Source organism: Gallinula chloropus (assembly GCF_964237585.1).
Source record: "Gallinula chloropus genome assembly, chromosome: 7".
NCBI lineage: Eukaryota > Metazoa > Chordata > Aves > Gruiformes > Rallidae > Gallinula > Gallinula chloropus.
Genome location: NC_140092.1, coordinates 25261773 through 25284323, shown reverse-complemented (window position 1 = coordinate 25284323; position 22551 = coordinate 25261773). Strand labels below are relative to the sequence as shown.

The 22551-nt window shown below is 46.5% G+C and overlaps 1 protein-coding gene across 1 annotated transcript in view; it reads left to right on the top strand.

The window, feature by feature from the left end:
- Window positions 1-712: 712 nt before the first annotated feature.
- The window catches only part of KLHL2 (kelch like family member 2), a gene marked incomplete at its 5' end in the record, with an annotated part of 61990 nt that continues 40151 nt past the window's right edge, over window positions 713-22551 (top strand). Inside the window, 4 exons of the mRNA XM_084266989.1 lie at window positions 713-735; window positions 3256-3381; window positions 7748-7854; window positions 12329-12450. Coding sequence (XP_084123115.1) covers window positions 713-735; window positions 3256-3381; window positions 7748-7854; window positions 12329-12450 — 378 coding nt within the window. The remainder of the gene's footprint in view (window positions 736-3255; window positions 3382-7747; window positions 7855-12328; window positions 12451-22551) is intronic.

Below are 22551 nucleotides of genomic sequence, written 5' to 3'. Positions count from 1 at the left end.
CTCTCAGGCCGCTTGCTCTCTGGCCGGCCACTCTCGGGCAGGGGCAAGCAGTGGGCGCCACTCCACAACGGCCAGTCCTCTCCCAGAGGACACCTCTGACTACTTCGCGCTTCTTTTTCCCTCAGGCCCCAAACGTGGCACACTGCTGGCGCCAAGGCCCACAGCCCGCCTGTCTTCCCGCCAGTGCCCCAGCGCAGCTGCCCTCCTGCCGCGGGCGGCTGGCGGGGCAGACGAGGGCGGGATGGCTCAGGGCTGCTGCTGCCCAGCCCGGCTCTGCGGCGGGGGCGCGCACGCGGTGGCCCGTGGCCGAGCGGGCGGTGGAGCCGGGCTCCCGCCCCTCTGAGGACGTGCCTCGCCGCACGGGGGAGCAGCACCGGCCCGACTCCTCGCCCCCCCGCCTTCTCGAAAGCCCGTGGCGAACGGCAGCCCGGGTGGGAAGCTCGGCGCGCAGCGACCCGCCCACCTCGGCACGACCCCGGCCCCCGCACCGCCCCAGCCGGGTCTGCCCCGCCCCGCCGCCGCGCCTGCGCGCCTCGGCCCGACCCCGCCAACGCCCTCCCGCGGGCCGGAACGCGGGAGCGGGCAGAGCCGGCGGGGGCTCAGCCGGGCGGGCGCGGCCGGTGCCCCGCGGCGGGGGCAGCGGCGGCTGGCATGGTGCTGGCGGTCGCGCGCCGCGCACGCGTCGCACGGAGGGAGCCCGAGCGGAGACGCGATGGAGATGCTGCTGCCGCCCGTGTGAGTGCGGCAGGGCGGGCGGGGAGGCCGGCGGGCTCCCGGTGCCCAGCGGGAGCGCCATGAGGTGCTGGGGGCGCGGAGCCGGGCCCAGCCGCGCAGCGGCGGTTCGCGGCCGGTCGGTCGGGCCCGCGGCGCGCCTCGGGGCCCCTCGGCAGCGGGCGGGGAGCCGCGCCCGCGGGCAGCCGCTGCCTCCGCGGTAGGGCGGCCAGCGGGGGGAGTCGCGTCGGCGTCCAGGCGGCGGCAGCCCGGTGTCTGGCGGGCCGGGGCCGGGGCTCTTCAGGGCTGGGTGGTTCGGAACGCCCGGTGGCTGCCGCGGGGCTGCGCCGGGCCGGGCTGCCGGCGCCGCCGCCTCCCGTGTGCCTTCCCGCCGTCCCCCCCTCGCTCCGTGCTGTACCTGGTCTCCCCCGGCCGGGCTGGGTAGTCGCGCTCCCCTGGCGAGCTACGTTCGCACCGCTCGGGCTGCGCCGTGCCCGGAGGAGGCCGCGCCTGGGCACGCAGCGGGCGGGTGAGCCCAGGAGCAGGCCGGAGGGGCCCGGTCGCGGAGGGCTTTGGCCCAGCCGGTGGAGGAGCGGGGAGAGGCCCCGGTGGCTTCGGGCGGGCTGCCCGTGCCCGGAGCAGAAGGAGAGCGACCGGCGGCTTTGTCGGCCTTGCTACCCTAAAACCAGCTGGCCCTTGTGACCAGCTGCCGAGCCTCCAGCAAACGGGAGCTCCTCAGCCTCTCCGGCTTGCAGCTCACATCTTTGCGGGCCGCTCGGGCCGCTCTTTTTTTCCTCCCTTGCGCAGCTGGATGCGGTGCGGGGTGGGTGTGCGGGTGCCCAGCCGTGCCGGCGGCCCTGCTGCGGGGCGCGGAGAGGTGTGCGGCTCTGGGACTGGGTAAGGCAGTGCTGCCACGGCAGCAGGGTCTTTGCCTCACAGTCAGTCCTCGGTATTTGGAACGTTCCCCGAGCTTACCGGTTTCCGTGGGTGATGCTTCTGGATGCCCAGCACTACAGATGTTGCACAACGCAGAGGAATAACGTTTGGTCCAAAGGAGTTTGCTGGATAGGCCGTCTCTTTTTTTTTTTTTACCCCCACATGGCAGCACACTTATGTGCAGCGTAACACGGGACTGGGGTTTTATCTTTTATCTGGTGTGAAATCGCCGTTTGTGGCTTGGCCCCTCTGGGTAAGGAGTTGTACGACTTTCAGAGCTCAGCGTGGAGCACTTAATTCACAGCGGTTCCATGGCGCAGTGGAGCGAGTCCGAGTTCTGCAGATGGGCCTTCCTTGGTCACCCAGCATTTTGCAGAACTGCTTGTTGCCTGATGCCGTTCTGCTCCAGAGCTTTGGTGTCCTGAAAAGTAGAGCCAAATACTTTGCTTTACCTGTTGTTGTAGTGCACAGAACACAGAGTTCTGGGTTAAAAACCTTAAATTAATTAGATTTGACTTTTTAATTTAAGTTTATTTAGGTGTGTCCAAGTACAAAAATTAAAATAAATCGGTCAGTGGATGTGTTCAGTCTGACTGTTCTTACCTAAAGTGATTAAGGTTGTGTTTTTATTTGAAATCGAATCTCTGATGCGCAGGGGTGGGTGGTGTTGCTTATTCCCAGCTCAGAGGTTCAGGAATACTGTTATAATAGCATGGGTGGAAACGGCAATGATAAGCGTTTTTACTAAGTACTACAACAATGGAATTTGCCTTGTAAGATTAATGTTGTGATTGTAAAGATAAAACTCATTGGTTTGGCTTGACATGAAAAGCCACTTGCTGTTTGGACAGTACTGGTGATTGAAGGGGTGTCTGTAGAACTTGGGAATTTCCTCTAGAGAGAACTGTAGGTAGAATAATGACTTTTTTTTGCGCTGCTCCGGTTTTTTTCTCTTGCTATTTTGGGTGGGTTTGGGAGAGTGAGAAAAATCAAGGGGTTGATCGCTTTTGCTCCTCAAAACATGGAGTGGATCTGCAAAGCTATGCGCTTTTTCTCATGTTCACCTGTGTCTCACACTACTGCGATGGAGAGCCTGGAGAATTACAGTAGTGATCATGTGGTCTGCTTGTCAGAGATGAGCTTGGAGCTGTGCGAACCAGTAAGTCCTAGTAGAAGGGCAGAGAGAAGCTCTTGTCTCACAGGTGGTGAAGACACTGAATGACTGGAGTGATGGATGCTGCCTCTACCATTGATCTGTACAGGCACCAGGCTAAAGGTTCTGGAACCGCTGCTTCTCCCTTTGCTTTTGGGCTTATTGGAAATGTTCCAGGACATCGTCCCATGTTTTCTGTGGCGGAGATGATTGCTAGCCCTGAGTGGCTCTGTTAGCCTTACTAAGTCTGGCTGGGTTGAAACCATGACATAAGCATTGGTTGCCAATTTGTCACCTCCTCGGGAATTATACCTTCTCCACACTGTTGGTAGTAGGAAAACCATAATTGAAGAAGTGGAAGTGCAAATCTACCCTTCCACAAGATGAAGGTGAAGAAAATAAGAGTGATAGAACTGGAGATTAGAAGTATTAACTCTGTTTCTCTTTCTTTCCAGATGTACCAAACTTTGCCATCAGAAGCCCTTGGATCTGAAAGATGATAACACCGAAATTCACTGTCCCGTTACAGTAAATCCATGGCACATGAAGAAAGCTTTTAAAGTTATGAATGAATTAAGAAGGTACTACTCCACTGCATGTGTCTGCACGGAGTCTCTAATGTGCTTTTACTTTCATTTGCATTGGTTAAGTTAAGAACAATAATAGTTTATTTATTAAAAATGTGCAGTTCTAGAAGGGTAGCCAATGAGAAGGATTAAATACATGGTGAAGCAATGGGTGAAGGGTGGCCACGTGATGATAACTCAAAAATAGGCTTGCGAGGCTTGAACAACACTTAGAAATTGTATTTAAGGAGTTACAGCTACCAATCGAGTGTAGCTGTTCCTGGAGAGATGAAAAGTGACTTTTCAGTTGAGCCTAAGACTCTTCATGTGCATGTTGTGACTCTTGTGGTAGGCTGTGAACTGGAAAACGTTAACGTTTCTCTCAGTCTGGAGACACAGGTCATGCTCTAAAAATGTAACCTAACTGGCAGCACACTTGCTTCTCTTGGTTATCTTTTGCCTGCCCCGTGGGAGAAATCCATGGACTCCCAAATCAGATGTTGAAAGTGACTTTTCTAACAAATTTTTTCAAGAACTTGAGTGATACTGCTGTGGGTTTCAGCAAAGCTGGGAGACTGGTATCGATGCTGCTCATGGCACCTGTATTGGTTTATTTTCTACGTGTGAATAGGTGAGATGATGTTGAAAATTGTGACAGCTGGTAATTAGAGCTCTCAACTGGGCTCTGGTAATTAGGACTCATGGATATCACAGATGCTAATTCAGCTCTATAACTAAGAGCAACAACGGAAAAAAAAAATAAACCGCTTCTCTAGCACAGACCATACTGGAGGATGTGAAAAATCCTGCGGTCTGTTGTTGTTTCCCACCTAAGATTAAAAACTGGAGAGGCTTCACCTGAAAAAGAAAGGCAGCAGCTGAAGCCTTACTGAGGTGTGCCTCTGCCTTTGATCTGGGCCACTTCATGTGGGTAAATCTTTAATACTAGGGTAGATGCTGTGATCAGATCAATGTATTCATTTGGCTGTGACAGTTTGTGCTGTACTGGGAGACTAGAGAAAATCATAGACTGGATATAAAAGACTTAAATCCTGCTCAAAGACTTCCATTGCCTGAGGATAATGGGATAAGAGGAGAGATTATTTTTCTGGTATGTTAACAGCCTGGTTGCTGGAAGGACTGATGCTTGTTGCTTCACCTTACTCATGCCCTTGGCGTTTCCAAAGATCCCGGTAACCAGATTCAGTGTCTCAAGAAGTGTAATAGAGCCTGACTGGAGCCAGTAGCTGTGACTTCTGCAGGGTAAGCAAGAGTTCAGAGGAAGACGCGGTTTCCTAGAATGAATCTTAACGGCTGTCTCCGAAGTCAGAAGCCTTACCCCTGTTCTGTTGTGTGGCGGGTAGAAGATAACGTGGTCTTCCAGCAGAGTGCATTTTTGAAGGCCATGGATTATTTTCAGAATATACTTTAGTTTCCATGGTTACTTGAATTCAAATTGCTGTAGAAGCAATTTGAGCAATTTCGCCTCGCATGTAGAAATAGTTAAAGTTGGAACAGGAGCAAAACCTCAACCGTAGTTCTTTATTCAATGAGGTAGTTGATGGAGCAGCGTTTACTGTTTAAAGCTGAGTACAGCTTTTAAATCGGTAAGCCCTAATTAGATAAGATCAGAGACATTAATGTTTGCATTTATTGGTTTGAAATAATAAGCTGAAGTATTTTAGAAATATTTCTGACTCCATTACTCTAAATGAAGACATAAGATTAATCAGGTAAATTGGAAGCTTTATTTCTTTTATTCTGCTGTTTAATAGAAGTACATTTTTAAAGTGGTTTTATCTCTTCGTTAGTGTAGCACAAGCAGGTGCTTGCCAGAGGAACGCTCTCCAGAAAGTGGGTAACTAGCAAAGAAATCCTCTATGTATCTAAAATCCATTGGCTTTGGAATGCTTAAGTATGTGAGAGCACATGACACTTTTGGCTGCTGTCGAGTTGCCTGGTTCTGCTCACTCATAAGAGGATTCTTCTGTGCCTTTGGATTTGACAAATTTGAGTAATTTTGTCCTCAGTGGTTTTTGTCATTTCATTACTCACTGTCACCTCAACACTGAGTCAGAGAGATCATTAGGATAGCTAGTTAGCTTTTGACATATGAAGAAATTAGCCTCTGATGCCTGTCTTTCCTCTTCATTATAACTTGATTTTGTCACAATGAAATTTGGCCTTATCTGTATTTGTCAGAGCCCTCATTCTTACAAACAAGGCTTTGTCAAAGTCTCCTGAAGATGTGGGTATTGACATGTACAACCCACCAAAGATTCACCTGCAAGCTGGCAAACGGTTACAGCTCTCAAATCTGTGCTTCTTTTTGCACCCCCTGTTTCTCTCATATTCTCGTGTCATTTACCAAGGTGCTGCATCTGCCACAGTGGTCTTCGCTTGCTCTGTCCAAGCTAATGAGTACAGTATTGTTTCAGAACACAAGCTTTTCTAAAATAAATTGCCATGCCCTCGTGAAATGAAGGTGCTGAGTTGCTGTGGAAGCCATGAGGTGCTTGTAGGAGTGCGCTAGGCTTGTTTCTCCATTTAGGTTGTTAGTGCTGTAGTAACGCAGAGCAGATTCATTCACCTAACGTGGTTCCAGACTGGAGACGTATCCAAACCACCTCCTTTAGCTACTGTGCGCAGTGTAATTAATTAACTGGAGTTTTCCATTGATACAGTTCTGCTGCTTCTGGTTTCAGTGCTGTCTTTGGTATTCCTGAGCAGCTAAGCGTGCAACCTGTTGTACCCGCTGTCAGGATAAGTGCTGGTATCTGAGAAGGCTGGGTATCCGATGGCCTCTGTGCAGCTTTCCAGTTCAGTTTTTGTATAATAAATACACCATGTGTTTTTAAGTTCCTCTCAACTGTGTCCATCAGGGTATGGTCATTACCTTGTACATCTCTTTTGATAACAACTATATTGCAGGCATGAGCTTGTGAGATTTAGATAGCTGCTGCAGGTATTGGGAGCTGTAAAGGGGGAAATATTCTAGTGCCTGGGTTGTGAGATGGCCCCAGAGCTTAGCTGTGGCCACCAAAAGTTTTGGTGGGTGACTTCCACAAGGCCATCTTACTTGAAATGGTACTCAAAGAAATTAGATGACTGCAGAGACTGAGAGTGGAGTTTTCTTTGGACTCAGGCAAGTATCTCAACGTTTTGGCAGCCGGAACAAAATGCAGCGGCTTGCATGGCTCTGCTACAGCTGTGTGGTGGCTGTAGACTGTTAGAAAGCCAGCACTTCAGCTGTGCTGCATATTCAGGACAGGGCCTTCTTTTAAAAAAAAAATTATCTCAGTGCTTTGGAAAAAAAAGCGCTTGCTGGATTGACATAGAGTTCTAGCTCCATCCCTCAGGAAAGCATGCTGTTCAATTGTGCTTTTTCCCTGGCTCCAAGTTTTGAGTTGTCATGCTACTTCCACGGGGCCAGCGTTGATGTGAGAAGGGATTAAAGCACAAGGGGGACTGTGGCTATCAAGGTGCTGGGAAGAGATGGTGTTTTGCTGGTGTGGTGGGTTGGGGGGTGGGTTGTGGTTGGGGTTTTTTTTTGTTCCCCTTTATTTTTTTTTCACCTAGAAGGTGGCATTATAAAGAATACACAGTGTGGTGGGTCTAACTGGCAGAGGTGTACCCAGTAGCTGTAAAGTGCACTGGAAAAACTTGGTTTAGGAGTGAGTATTGGGGAGATGTTACTTTATTGTGATGGAGGTGGGAGGAAGGACAAGAATGTAAATGGATGTATATGAAGCTAAAATGTTGGGCAAGGTATGAAGCCAACCATAATAAATTCTAAAACTGGTCACAGTGGAAGAAACCTAACTGCTCTCACATGCATGGGCTGTGCACGAAAATGCTTGGAGAAGAGGAAACAATCAAGTAATGATGCGAGCAGTTAGGCACAAGCTTCCAGTGTAATGTGACACAGGCACCGCAACTGTAGTTTGGATTCTTTGTTATCTGCAAAATCTGGTTTCTTACCTCATGTTTTCAGTGTTTGTGTGTTATCAGATACTTTTTTCCTCTCATCCTTATGCGAAGAGGCCCAGGCTACCAGTGGGAAGGCTTCCTTACAAACTGGGCTGAGACAAGTTTTGGTTATTCAGCGCAGAAAACGTGTGTGCAAGAAATCACAATTCAGTTGGATTAATTTTTTTGGGGGTGGGGTGGGAAGTTCTGTGTACCTCAGCACCACCTGTAACCCGACTGAATAATAGCCATGCGGTCTTGTAGCGCGTTTTAAATCGATGCTTGACCAACGTTGCCTGCTTTGCTTCACGGGGGAGAGGGGGGCACGGGGAAAGCCGTTGTGTGTGATGTTACATGCTCTTCTGTTGTAGCTCACTTATGTGAAATCACCTTCTCTGATATTTCTAACTAGTCAGAACTTGCTGTGTGATGTGACGATAGTAGCTGAAGACATGGAAATTGCAGCGCACAGGGTTGTGCTAGCCGCCTGCAGCCCCTACTTCCATGCCATGTTTACAGGTACCCAACGTTTCAATACTTACTATGTTCTAATCCAATCCAGCTGTATAAAGCACAAAATTAAATGACTTTCTGCTTTTTAAGATCTCATTCAATTTTTAGGTAAGCCAAGAGGAACACTTGGGTTTCTTGAGTTTTATTCCCCCCCCGCCAAGTCGAAGGACATACTGGCAACCAAGGGTTTGTTAGCATGATGAAAGCTTCAAAAAGTCTCCTTCATTTTAACCAATGCATACATTAAGCCAAAAATAGTAGACTTGGTATACCCTCTAAGACTATGGTAATCTTACTTGTCCAAAGGAAAGTTAAAGTAACTTTTATGTGAATTTTGGAGTAAGTGATGTCCTTTAAAACTGCTGCCTCTATGTCCTTCAGGCCTCGAGTGCTTTAGGCTGTTGGTAGATAAGAAAGCTTTCTGTGCAGCCCATAGCCAGAGTGCATGTTTCAGTGTTTTTAGGGTAATTCTCCATGACAGATGCACTCTGCATTGTTGCCACAGTTTTTCCTGTGCAGGCTTGATTCTGCCTCTGCTCCCTCCGCGCTGGCCATGTTACGGCTTTACTGCTACAACGGGAACACTGAGGGCTTCTGAGGCTGGGATAGGTTCAGGTCCCTGGGAGCCTCCAGCTCACTTCCTGTGCTGTGGGTTTGATCTTGTCACGGTGATAAATCACACTGAAATCACATGGAATTCAGCATCAGTGGGAATGCTGCTTAAACGCATGCTAGTTTCTGAAGCTGTGTCTGTTCCTTCTCAAATCCTGTGCCAGTTTGGTCGGTACCACTGACCATCTGAAGTTGTAAGAATTCTCTGCAACCTCTTGTTTCTGGCCGCTGGTTTGGGTGGAGGCAGGAGTGTGTCTGTATGAAAACCAGTTGGAGTTACGACTGTATTGCACGTGACTGCCAGGTTGACAGAATTTGAGATGCTGTTGTGTCCTGGGGAAGCAGGCGATTATTATTGATTTTTATGTGCAAATATTTTTTTGACCCAATCAAAGCTAGAAGTTGACTCACTTCCAGCAACAGCAGTGTTTCAAGTTGCATGTAAAACTGAACATCTCTTCCCCTAGCAGTTCTTCCAGCTTGCACTTGCAGCTGAGACAAACGTTCCAGGTGACTGATAACATTCTTTATTTTTTTTCCTGCTTTCTTTAAAGTTAGAAGGAAAACAGCTGCTTCTGCAGTTCCTTTTCATCACCTTAGTAACAGGGAAGCACAAAGGTGTCAGGTTAGTTCTGTATTAGAGATTAACTGTCATTGACTGCCACACTGAAAGTGTTCTTTACTTGGAGGATAAGTTTTATATTATATTTTCTGTGGCAGACGGGATGTTTCTGCTCAGCCCCCACTGGCCTTTCTGTAGAGGAGTTTACGACTCGCTAGGAGGGCCAGGGCCAGCGGTGGCAGTGACCACTCTCCAGAGGGAATTGCTGAAATCTTGGTCCTTTCCTAGCTTTGCTCCCTCTGAAAATGCTGTTTCTACTTGCTTTTTGTTTCTAAATGTATGTCCTGTCTTTGGCCCCCCGTGATGTGGGGGGTGGAAAGTGCTTTGCCCATGCATCTGTGGCAGAGTTCCTGTAGCTGGTAAACCAAACTGGTGGGAGTTTAACTACAGTTCAGCTGTGGCTTTGGGATTTATCAATGGAATTTTTACCGCTGTCATAGGCTGCTTTCAGCAGGGCCCAGCAGTGGCGTTAGAGCATTTCGGTCATTCCCCACAGAAGAAAATCCTGATGCAATGAATGCCTCAGTTTGCACCTCACAGGTGGATCTTTATTATCATCTAGTAACCTGCAAGTTCAAATAAGTAGGTTTGATCCTCTAACCACCTGCAACCAAATGGAAAAAAGTATCTTCCTCCATCCAGAATAAAACAGTGACTAAAAGGACAAGGGAAAAAAAAATGCACTTTTAAGCTTCAGGGATACTTCTTGATTTGAAACTAGAAGCTTATGTTTAGACATATTTGCACCTTACTTCCATCTTTCTTTGAATCGTTAGGTACCAGCTCCTGTGCAGGCCAGGATTTGGCATCAACTGGGATCAAACCCTCTGCCTGGGTTTAGGTTTTCCCCTCTTTGCACTTGTGAGGGTAGAAGCAGCCCTATAAATACTTGGAAAGAAAAAAGTTACCCTCTCTTGAGGTTACAAAAGTTAGTAAGTTACTAACAGTTCTCCTTTGGGGCTAGGGAAGATTAAACATTTGCAGCTGTGTCACTAGGAATAAGTATGCAGTGGAATTCTCTAGAATTGTATGTTGTGACCCAAATTAATTACTGTACTGTGTTGGGAGGAAGGGATTGTAAAGCATAGGAAAAGAGACCCTTCAGTGGCACCCAGGTCTGGCTTGGGGTGAGGGTGACCAGAGTTGGATTTTCTCTTCGTGGTGATGGTTACCTGGAGGGGATTGTTTGTGCTCTTTGCTTCCATTTTTCATTTGCAAAATTCTGTTTAAAAAAAATTTAAAAAAAACGCAGCTTCCATTGTGCTGGCTTTTGAGGAACTATATAAACTTCTTAGGCAGCTTTTAAGTGACCTCAGCTCAGGTAGTGCTCTGCTGCTTCTCCTGAGGGCTCAGGGGCTCAGTGCCTTCCTCTCTCTTCACGATATGTTTTCCCATCACTGGCACCTCTGGAGGTGTGGTGGTGCAAATTCCCAGTCAGGAGCAGAGTTTGTTAGTGGGTTGAGTGCCAGGCTGAGACGCCAGGTGAGTGAATCCTGTGTATGGTCTGTCAAGTCTGGATCACAAAGTACTCCCTGATCTAGGATCGCAGTAAGACTGCCCGTCTCTTTAGTGTGAAGGGTAGAAGCAAGTCTTTGGTTTTGGCTTTTGGTTGTGAGTTTTGACTATTATTTGTTAATATTCTGGACCTCTGTCATGGTTAAACAGCGAAGGTGCCTATCCATGGCTCCAGAAGCCTTGACACAAAATCTGAAAACAAACTTAATGTGCCTGCAGAATATGAAACTCTGCTCTCCCACACACACATTTTCCCCAAGGACCACCTCCACAGCAGCTTGCATAATAAATAACTTGCAGCATACATGTTCTGAAGATCAATGGGTTTAGTCTGTGTCAAACTAGAAGCAGAAGCTTGCAGTATGGTGCCCTGCAGAGAGCATGCTGCGATAATCCTGCAAAGGTGTGGGGGAAGTCTTTCAGAAGAGCAGGTGAAAAGGGAAAGTTCTGCAAGGGATGGGTTCTGCTGTTCTTGATGTGGTTTTTCATCAGTGTTTTCTGGAGTGCTAGCAATATGTCTGCCATTTGGTAGCATGCTGCTGTAAATAGTCTTCAGCCTTGCCACTGAAAGGGTTGATTTTGAACGCAGTCCTTCACCCTTCAGCTCAACGAGAGGTATGAATAACAGTAACAGATTTCTCAGTGATGATCCCTTTGTCAAAAGTGTTGTGTGGCACCAACCATGAAAGACCACAGGGTTGCAGCTGATGCAAATACACATGTATTTCTTGAGGAAATACCAGTGGTCATCAGCATCCTCTTGTTCGCTTCCCCACCCTGCCTGCTTCGGTTGCTGTATCAGCTAAAATTGTTACCTTGTCAATACCCTTACCTCTGGGTGCTTAGGGAAAAGAAATAAGAATACATCTGATAGGGAAGAACAAGAGAGTGATGTATCCAGAGGCTGCAATATAGTCTTCCAAAGCCAAAGTTTATATATCTAGCAGTATAACTGGTGTAGTTCTTGTTTTGGTTCCCAGCGCGAGTCAATGCAAAAAGGGTTAAAGGCCTGAGAAGACTGAATGTGTGGCTGGTAATTAAGGAGGTGGTTATAATCATTACTTAAAGATGTTATCTTTGGGCAGTTTCTTCAGATAGAGACAAAACGTCATATTTTAGAAGGGAAGCTATTTTTCAGGCCTTGCTATGAAGATCTGTTGTGGCATATGGCCGGCATCTCATCCTCCACAAAATGAGATCCAGCAAGTTTTCCCTTGCTTACCAATTTATCTTAGCTTGGGTTTTAACTGTTAAATCAGATCTGTAACAGCACTGACATTGCTAAGAGAATAATTAGTAGGTAAGCAAAGAAATAAATATGTTAATTCTTCTGTGGGGATATAATTTTTCTTACTTAAATAAAAATAACTCCAGACTACATTTGGTATGCTCCTTTGATTAAGGAGTATTTTCATAGCTTGCTTTGCCAGCAAAATGTTTTGGTATGCATTTGAAGAGCCTTATTTAAATCTGATAACAACAATATTTTCCTGATGTTGTACACTGGAGAAAATGGGTCACCTGCAGTGGAAGTATTAACCCAGGTGGCGTTTGCACGGTGGTAACAACAAAGGCTTCTTGTTGAAGGCAGGAAGGAAAGAAATTGAAGTGTTATTATCAAAGTCATGTTACTGTCAGGACTGATCAGACACAGAAAGTTCAGGTTTTGTGAAGTTTCTTCATTTGTGCAGTATTTCTTACTAATTTGCTTGACTAAAACTGTGTTTGTAGGTGAGATGAGTGAAAGCCGGGCAAAGAGAGTTCGAATAAAGGAAGTTGATGGCTGGACACTAAGGATGCTTATTGATTATATTTACACTGCTGAAATTCAAGTTACGGAAGAAAATGTGCAGGTAAGTGAAAATATTTTCTGCAGTGGCATAGATGCTCTGTGCAGAGTCATTTATTTTGTCAGTGTGGTTCAGTTCCGACACAGGAAATCTCATCTGCAAACTGGAATTGTTTGGAACCTTGTGCTTCTCAAAGCAAGTAGTCTTGCTGTTTAAATTCTGGGTCAAATTCAAAGGCTGGAGAAGTAAGTGAAAAGCCAGTTGACTTTCATGGGCTTTGCAATCAAACCTTATGTAATGCAGCAAAATAGTTTAGTCTGTGTAAAACCAATGCTATCAGTCGCCTCTGTTCCACCCCCTCTCTGATACTTCAGTGCAGTTTACATAAACAAAGTGGATTTGCTCCTAAATGTGAAACAGTGTTCTTCAATTAAGCTGTTCTGTTTGGTTTAATGTATTTTCTGCTAGCCTGCAGAATGAACTGTTTTCTCCTGCTCTGTCTCTGTACCATAGTCAGTTGTGCAGAACTTTTTAGCTACTGTTTTTTTTAAAAATCAGCCAATATCTAGCATGAAGGTTTTGCTCATCCCACACAGAGCTAATCAGTTTGTCTAATTTGCCATATATTAAGCTAAAACTTCAATTAGAATAACACAAGCTTAGAAGAAATAGTCTTCTGCCCCTGATGGTTTTTAACTCAAATCCTGAAAATGGACAGTAGATTTCCTTCTACACCATCTCAACATTTGGTATAGTTGTTTGGTAAGTTTAAAGCTAGCTGTGTAACAGGTTAAAACAGGTTGCATAACAAAACTCTCCTGTTTTTTTTCTTACTGCTTCCATGCCCTTGTTTCTGTTCTTGTCCAGTGCCAGTTTAGTAGCAGTTATTCTGCTGCTGTTGCAGGGGACAAAACCATGTTGCTGTATTTGGCATGCAAAACTTTTGTTGTGATTGTGTATTCTGAAATTATTTGCTTTAGTTCGGCATTAGGCTGAAATTAATAGTTTATTATTGGCTGCTGAATCTGATGGTTTAGGTGCTTTAGCTATGCTTGATTGAAGGCCAGCAAATGAGAAATACTACCAACCTGAAGCAAAATACCCCAATACTAAACCTTCTGTGTCTTAGGTTATGCCATAAGTCTTTTAATTCTACAAGATTGATTTCTTGTCACCTACTACTTAAAGGATTGTTTACTTCTGGTCTGATGATGGGTGTATGTAATGAAAAAGCTGTCTGCAGTAGTTGTATCTTGCTAGTCTGGTGGTTGCACGAATCTGTATCACTGAGGAAGACCTTGGGCAAAATCCAGAGGTGTCAGAGATTCCCAAATAGACCTTTTTGCTTGATCAGGCTGGCTTTTTGTCCTTAAAGCAGAATATTCTGACTTGCTGGCACACTTTAATGACCCAAATCTTGTACTTTTGATCTGTAATGTCAGACTGGCCTCAAAAAGCAGCCTACTGTGTTTTGCCTGTGGGCGATGCCTAGGAGGATGCATTTTAGTCCATTGCTTGCAGTGCTGACTCATCTGTGTTATGGGGAGGGAAAATCAGCATTCAGTTTCTTCCGCATACAGGACTCATTAAAGGCCAGAAATCTCCAGGTTTAAAGCTCATGAGTCTGATTGGGCTTTCATTTTCACAGCTCCAGATTATCTGAAGATGCATCTGATAGTAATATAAACAGTGTGGCCTGGTGAGGGGTACCATGAGTGTGTGGTTTTTTGAGTGTTGAGAAGACAGTCAAGACATTGATGAGTCTCCTCCAGGCTAAAGAGGCCCAGCTCCTTATGAGACCTGTCCTCCTAAGGAAGATGTTCCACTCCCTCCATCACCTTGATGTCCCTGTGCTGGGCTCTTTCAAGGAGTTCTATGTCCTTCTTGAGCTGAGGGGCTCAGAACTGGACACAATATTCCAGGTGCAGTCTCCCCAGAGCAGAGTATCTCTTGTTAGTAAAAGATATGTAATGTTTACTCGCGTTATGGCAGAACCAGACATTAGGGATGAAACCACATATATTGGGGCAAGTTCTTTTCCTTAAGCTCAAAATCCAAGGTGGGAAAATTGTTACTGTGAATTTCTAGAGACTTGGAAACCGAATGCAGGTTGTCAGGCCTTAGGTAAAAGTGTATTTTCTCCATGAATCTGTTGCGTGCCCTCTGGGGTTAATTCTGCCTCTCAATTTCTGGTCTGTATGAGAACAGAAAGTACTACTAGCAGGTGTTGGGCAATGGTAAAGAAATTATCTTGGAATACGGAACCACGAAAGCCAAAGATAGTGCGTCATGTGTCTCAGCCCAAATACTAAAAAAAGGTTAATGTGCTAAAATGGAGCTTCAGCTTCTGGGTGCCTGATTGGGATTCTTACCCCAATACCCTTTGTTGGACTTTGTGTGCATTATTTTGTCTTTTCTGGTTATACATAGTAAGAAATAGGTATTGAGTTAACTTCTGCTACATGGTACAGTGTTTGAAAAGGGCGTGAGTGCTGTATTTTAATGTAGAATTGCGAAATACTCTTTGGTATTGGCATAGCTACATTGTGGATTTATGAAAACTAATTGCAAATGAGTACTTGATCGTATACCCAAGCTCACTGTTCTCTCTCAAGAGGTAGTAACTGTAGGCTTCTTCTATTAGTATCTTACTTGATGTAGATACAGACAGGAATTGTCTTCCTTGCTCTGCCTTTGCACCTTCTGAGTTCACATCTGTTCCCTGCTGTTGTGTTCTCACCTGTATGTTTGTGAGAAGGGAGGGGGAAGGTGTAGAAAAGTCAGATGTAATCAACAACTGAATAGAAAATGCATTCATGTATTGCGCAGGCAACCAGCATGGGAGGCCCTTAGCACTGGTGGGTATCGCTGCACTAGTTAAATACAGAAGAACACGTGTTCTGTTCTTCAGCTCTTGGTTCTGTAGATTCTCCCCAGACCTCAGCAAGGCAGCTGGGAGATGAATGTGTACATCCTTGGCTTTCCTATAGTGTTTTCCCCCTCATTTAGAATGGGTTTTTTATCAGTCATCTGTAATGGCAATACTTCTTTGTGTAATACCATGCCAGTGTTTCTGTTGTATTTACATATTATGCCATGTTCTCTGGCATTCTCAACTCTCTGCTCTTCCTTCCTTTTAATAGAAAGGAAATGAAATGGAAGACTTAATGCAATAGCATCTTTTTCGTGTTTTATGAAAGGAACATCAAAGTTAATGTTTTCAGAAGGCAAATCAACTTTCCTGCGCATCAAATTTTTCAATTTCCATTAACTACACACAGTGCACAATGTGGGAGAGTTGGTTACTATAAGAAGCTCATGCGTGAGTAACTCTCCCACATTATGCGTATGCATTTCAACACGTATTTAGTCAGCCGTGTACCTAGAGCATCTACTGAGCACAGATATTTCCAAGAAGTTCCCGGAGTTTGAATCACAGAATCACAGGGGTTGGAAGGGACCTCGAGGGATCATCAGGGCCAACCACCCTGCCAAAGCAGCTCCCCAGCTCATATTGCACAGGTCGGCGTCCAGACGGGGCTGGAATCTCTTCAGAGAAGGAGACTCCACACCCCCTGGGCAGCCTGTCCCAGGGCTCCCTCACCCTCACTGGGGAAAAGTTCTTCCATATGTTTGTGCGGAACTTCCTGTGCTCCAACTTGCAGCCATTGCCCCTTGTCCTGTCTCCACAGACACTGAAAAGGGGCTGGCCAGAGGACAGTGGATTTGTTACGAGCTTGTGGTGGTTTAGCCCTGGCTGGAGGCCAGAGGCCCACCAAAGCCAGTCTATTACTCCCCTTCTTAGTTGGACAGGGTAGCAAATGTACGTTAAGAGGCTCAGGAGACAAAATAAGGACAGGGAGAGATCACGCTGTCAGCAGTGACATGGGCAAAACAGTCTCAACACAAAGTGAAGAAGAGAGAAACTACCTAATTTATTACACTACACTACAAAGAACACTAAAACCAGACTCAGGAGTGTGACCAGATCTTAAAACAAACGCAACCAGATCTTAAAACACTTTCCCCCCACCACTCCCTTCTTAGCAGACTTTAGTCAGGATTTTGCTCCCTTCTTCCCCCCCCTGCTCACAGTACAGGGGGGGCAGGGACTGGGGAAGATGGGGTTCTCGGTGGCACCTTCCCCCCTCCCCTCCATTCTAAGCAGATTTCCCTATAGCCATGATCTTGCTCCCTTCTTCCCCCTACTCGCAGTGCAGGGGGGCAGGGACTGAAAAAATGGGGTTCTCTGTTACTTCTTCATGAGCTGTTTTCCTTTTCCAGATCTTAACACACCTCTAAGGTCCTCCCCCTGGCCGCTCCCTTCTTAGACTTCACTCTAGTCAGGATTTCACTCCCTTCTTGCCCCTGATCGCAGCACAGGGGGGCAGGGACTGGGAGATGGGGGCTTCGGTCAGTCCCTTGCAAGTTGATTTCCTTAATGGCCAGGAGGGTGAGGGGACATTCATTCCACACCCTCCCCCTGCTGCACCGTGGGGTCTCACCCACAGGAGACAGTCCTCCATGAACTTCTCCAATGTGAACACTTTCCCACAGGGCGTTAGCCCTTTATCACAGTGTCTCTCAGTCCCAGTCCTGCATAGGATTCCAAGCCTCCCCCCAGCAAACCTGTTCCAACGCAAATACTTCTCTCTCATCTCTGTGTCTCTGTTTCTCCTCATGGCTGCAAGTGCTGGCAGCGGCTTGTTCCAATGTAGGGTCACTGCGTGTTCTCTATGCCTCCACCTGCTCCATCCAGCGTGGAGCCCCTCCATGGGCTGCAGGTGGGGTCTGGGCCTTTTCCATGGGTTTCTCCAGGGGCTGCTGGGGTGTCTTTCTCTCTGGTACCTGGGTCGCCTCCTCCCCCGCCCTCCTCCAGCCTTGGTGTCTGCACAGCTCCTTACATCTTCTTGCTCCCTTCTCTGGTGGCAAAATGCAGCTGCTCCCAGGTTGTTTTCTTCTCTATGTGATTCTCTGAGGCGCTCAACTATCTCCTGGGCCGCAACTTTGGCCTTGAATTGCTCGTTGTTTGTAGTTTAGGCTGGCAAAAAACTCTTAACTGCTGCTTAAAAAAAAAGTCTCAGCAGCACAGCCTCACAAAACTGCATCAGAGCTTTATAGATCAGCCTGATGCACAGTGAGTGGGATGTAATTGGGATAACCATGGGATAAAGTTAACTGTGCTCCTTTTTGATTCCCAGCCACAGTTCTCTGTTCCTGTACTTGAGCTGATACATCTGTTTGCTGGACTGCTTTATAAAACAGATCCCTGAGTTGACATTAAAACCCCACAACACTCCTCTCTCCACACACACCCTCTGCAGCTTCTTTTTCCTTTTTTTTGGCCAAATCGGAGAGCTGGGCAGTTGCCAACCATGTGAAGTTTAACAGGGCAGGGGCTGGATTCTGCCCTGGGGCAGGGGGAGCCCTGGCTGAACACTCAGCTTCAGGGGTCAGGCACTGGATGCCAGCTGTGTGAGAGGGATTTTGCACTTGACAGCAAGTTATCTGTGAGCCAGCAACATGGCCAGCCAGACAGCCAGGAGGCCAACCGCATCCCGGGGTGTATCCAGCCCAACACAGCCAGTCCAGGGAGGGGATTGTCCTACTCTGCCCTGTGCTGGGGCGGCCTCACCTCCAGTCCTGGGGGCAGGTTTGGGCACCACAGGACAAGAGGGACACAAAGCAATCTGAGTGTGTCCAGAGGAGGCACCAAGGATGGGGAAGGGTCTGGAGGGAGAAGGCTTATGAGGAGAGGCTGAAGGCCCTGGCTTTGTTCAGCCTGGAGAAGAGGAGGCTGAGGGGAGACCTCATGTGGGTCTGTGGCTTCCTGCCAAGGGGGCCGAAGGGGCAGGCACCGATCTCCCTCTTATCTTTGGGGACCTGGGCTAGAACCCGACGGAACAGCATGAAGCTGTGGCAAGGGAGGTTTAGGCTGGGTGTCAGGAAGAGGCTCTGGACTGGGAGGGTGGTCAGGCACTGGCACAGGCTCCCTAGGGAAGGGGTCACAGCCCCAAGCTGGGCTGAGGGCAAGAAGTGCCTGGACGATGCCCTCAGTGCCATCTCTGACTTGTCTGGGCCTGTGTGGAGCCAGGAGCTGGACTTGATGGGCCTTACAGGTCCCTACCAGCTCAGGAGATGCTGTGATTCTATGACCTTTTTTTTGGAGGTATTCTTAACTTGAATGTCTTCAAGGATCTGATTTGTAACTTGGCCCTCCCAGTTCTTGTGTTCACCCAATACTTTGGGTTAGTTTGTTGAAGTGTGGTAACATGGACCTGTGGTGTGACTGGGCTACCTGGAAAAGGAACGGATACTTCACAGCAAAGCCCAGAGAAGTTCTGGGGCCTATGAAAGCAGATGTGTGCTTTGCAAGGTGGTCAGCTTCTGAATTCTGTTTGTGGCTGACCCACAAACAATTGGATGAAAAGGACTGTGAAGGTGTGTTAAGGAAGCACTAAGGAAGGCAGACTGGGAGGTTATAGGGAAAATACCATGAAAGATCATAGAACACTTTGGTTGGGTCAGAAGGGATCTCAAAGATCATGTTGTTCCAACCCCCTGCCACCTCTGCTATTGAACTCTGAAGTGAAACAGCGAGGTAATGGATCTAGTCTTGGCAGAGCCAGCTTAATCTGACAGTGGAAACTTTATAACAATCCTTGTGTCGTTTGTTCCAGTTGCTTTAATAGTTTTCTAGTTAAAATCATGGTATCAGGCTAACGTCGTCTTTGGTCTGTACTAGACCCATATCTGGTATTTTTTTCTGCTATCTGTTGCGACTTCTGCTGTAACAGTCTTGTATATTGAAAGATTGTTCTCATTCATATCTATATATATTTTTTTCACTTTAGACTGAACATCACAGTCTTTAAATGTGTTACCATTCTTCTTGCTTTCCCAGACTCTTTCCATTTCACTTTGCTCTACATTTGTAATGTGTGATGCCCAAAATTGGACCCAGTAGTCCATTGAGGCCCTGTTAATGCAGATAGAGTGAAATTATTATCCTGTGAGTAAAATACATGGGTGGGATATATTTTACTCTATGTCATTGGGTGGGACCTCTGTCAGTAAGGTATCAATTGTAGCACCCGCCTTCTCTTTGTGCCGGTGGAGGGAGGGAATGGGAACGTCAAAGTGGTCATCCTGCAGTCAGAGAAGGAACTCGGGGCTATCTCTTAATTCTGGTAATTCTAATTTGAGTGATTTGTTGTTGTATTTATGCTTGTAAGGATAGTACTTCTAGTAAACCAAAACCAGCCGAAACTGCAACGCAGCTGCTTGTAGTGGAGTGACTTTTGATCCGCGTAGCAGGCAAGAATCCGGTTTCACGCCAGGAACTATTGGTTGGGAAGAGGCACCACTCTCAGCCTGTTTTCAGAGTACAGCCACGTAGTAAAACTGGTTTCAATCAGTAATTTAAAGAAACTATTTTCATTTTAGTGAAATGTTTGCTTATCTTTTTAAACTCACCAGGAGTAGAAAAGAATGGTCTGCTGACAACTTGGTAACCTTACATCTGATTTGGGGATGGAAAGGAGGAGAAAAACTTGCCCAAGCAATTTGAAAAATGTTTGAAAGGAACATGTAGAGTATCTTTTGAAGGCACTGTGAACACAGAGTAGGATGCAGAAGAATAAGCCAGGTTTGTTTCTGTTGAGGGAGGCAAAATAAAATGAAAACCACAACAAACCAGCAAGGAGTAGATATTAATTCAGTAAAATGCAGTAAAAACTATGTGCCTTCAGTAGCACAAGGTGTGTGTAACTACAGAGTTGTTTTTAACTATGCCTGATTTAAAGGCAACAGTAAAATTCCTCGCAGCATGAAATACTCCTTATTTATTGTTCTGAGCACTGGGACCAGTTCAGATCAAAGTAAGGAGGAAAAAAATGTGGCATTAGACTTAGAAGTGGTCAGTCATGTGCAGTTCTATGTGGGTGTGGGGCATGTGAAATGGCCTCTGTTTAGAGGCTAACAAATCCTGTTCTGAAATTGGTGTGTTTCCAGAATATCAGATTTGGTAACAAATTTGGTAATTCGAATTGGATTTGATAACAGATTTGTCCCACTGTGGCACAGGGAGGGGCAGGGACTGGGGGAATGGGGTTTTCAGTCAGTTCCTCATGAGATGTTCTCTTCCTTAGCTGGGGTGGGGGTGGCATTCCTCACCCCCTTCCCCTGTTGCACTGTGGGGTTCCACCCATGGGAGACAGTCCTCCACAAACATCTCCAACAGGAGTCCTTTCAGCCTCCTCTGCCAGAGCCCCACACCGTTTGCCATTCTGGCTCAAGAGATGCTCCTTGCCTTTCCAAGGGTTATATTCTATTTTCTTGATAAATATAGGAAAATTTCTGCTTTAAGTGGAATAGCCTTTTACTTTTGAGATCTGAAGTCTGACTGTCCTCTATAAACGTGTAGCTCAGCACGGGAAGAGGAGGGAGTTCATCTCAGAGCTTCAGCAGAGATGTGCATTCTGTGTCCTGGGAGTGTGCCTGCCGCCGTGCCGGGGAGAAAAAAGAAACATCCATCCCATTGAACCGAATGCTCTGAGGTTTTAGCTGAATTTATCATACAGTAGGCTCTGTTTTAAACGTAATGTTATATATATATATACACTCACAGAGATATATATAAACTGCTTTGAGACAAAGTAATGCTGAAATTGCTTCCACAGGAACACACCTGGAAAAATAATGCTACGCTCAATTTAGGTGTGGAAAAGGGGAAGGAAGGGAATAGGTTTGACGTTGATGCGTTTGCAGATGTCACTCTCTAGCCACCTCTTAAAGGACTTCTCAGTAATCAGGGGAGGTAAAACAGCCTAAGTGAAAGCGTGTCTTGAAAAGAGGGAGTGTTTGGGAGTCTGTTCTAGGCAATGGCAGCCTGGCTGGTCATGAATAACACCTGCATGTCACCAGGAGACCAACAGGGAATTAATACGGGTCCAGTTCCTCCACAGTTGTGCGCTCTGCTGGAATGTGGGGCTCCTTAGGAAGAGCTCATCCTAATTTAACAGCAGGTGCTGAATGGTTTTCAAATAGGCTATTTTATATGTTGGACAGTGCAGATTGATGCCAGTGTGGGTAGAGTAAATTCTGTGGCAGAAGCAGTCGCAGTCTTCTAGCAAATGCAGGTAACTTAATAAAACTGTTGCTGCTGCACCACAGGTTAAATTCAGCATCCATTAAGTTTGCAGGTAGGTTGTTGATAAATGACATTTGTTTACTTTTATTTTCCTCTATTTGCTGACCATGGCCCCATTTAAAAATTATCCTTCAAAGAATACTGCCTGCTGTATTATGTATTAATTAAATACAAGCTTTGAGTTCCTAGTTCTTTGGTTTAAGCCAGTGGGTTTCCCCCACAGTTCTTCGTGCAGCTACCTTCTTGCACCTCCACAGTACCTGGGCAGCTACATCTCACTAGTTTTTCAGCTTGGTTTAGCACCCGAAGTCTCTCCAGCAGAAATCGCTGCTTGCACGTTTTGTGCTGGAGACAGAATCTTGGGCCACGTGAGTATTCTTCTGAGCCAGCTTCTCACTAAACTCTGTGTGCTCCTAAAGAATTGTAGAACAGCAGGTCAGAAGGGGCTTCAGTGAGCATCTGGTCCAGTGTTTTTTGGTCTAGACAAGATGGCCAAGCACCCTGTCTAGCCAGGTATTGAATCCACTGCTTTCCTGGGGAGATCATTCCAATCGTTGATTGTTCTCATGGTGAAAAATTTTCTTCTTGTGTCCAGGCAGAATCTCCCTGGGCGTAACTTTTACTCGTTGTTACACCTCGTCTTTTCCACGTGCCTCTAAAAAGGGAGTCTCCATCTTCTTTGTAGCTACTCTTTTAGTACTGGAGCGTGGTGATGAGGTCTCCTCTAAGCCTTCTTTCACCAAGGCTGGACAAACCCGGTTCTGTCAGCCTTTCCTCATATGACAGTCTTCCTACTCCTTTGGTCATGAACTTAGGTCAGAAAATACCAATGCTATTCACTATAACAGTGATTCTTCTCTTTTTTTCTTTTTTTCTTTTATTTTTTTTTTTAACTTCTAGAGAACTTTTCTCAATGCCTGAGTTTACCTTGTCTCTCTTACTGCTACAAGAAATGTGGGGCAATATCGCACTGATTTTTGCATCAACAGCTGCAGTAGGGTTTTATTTTTTCT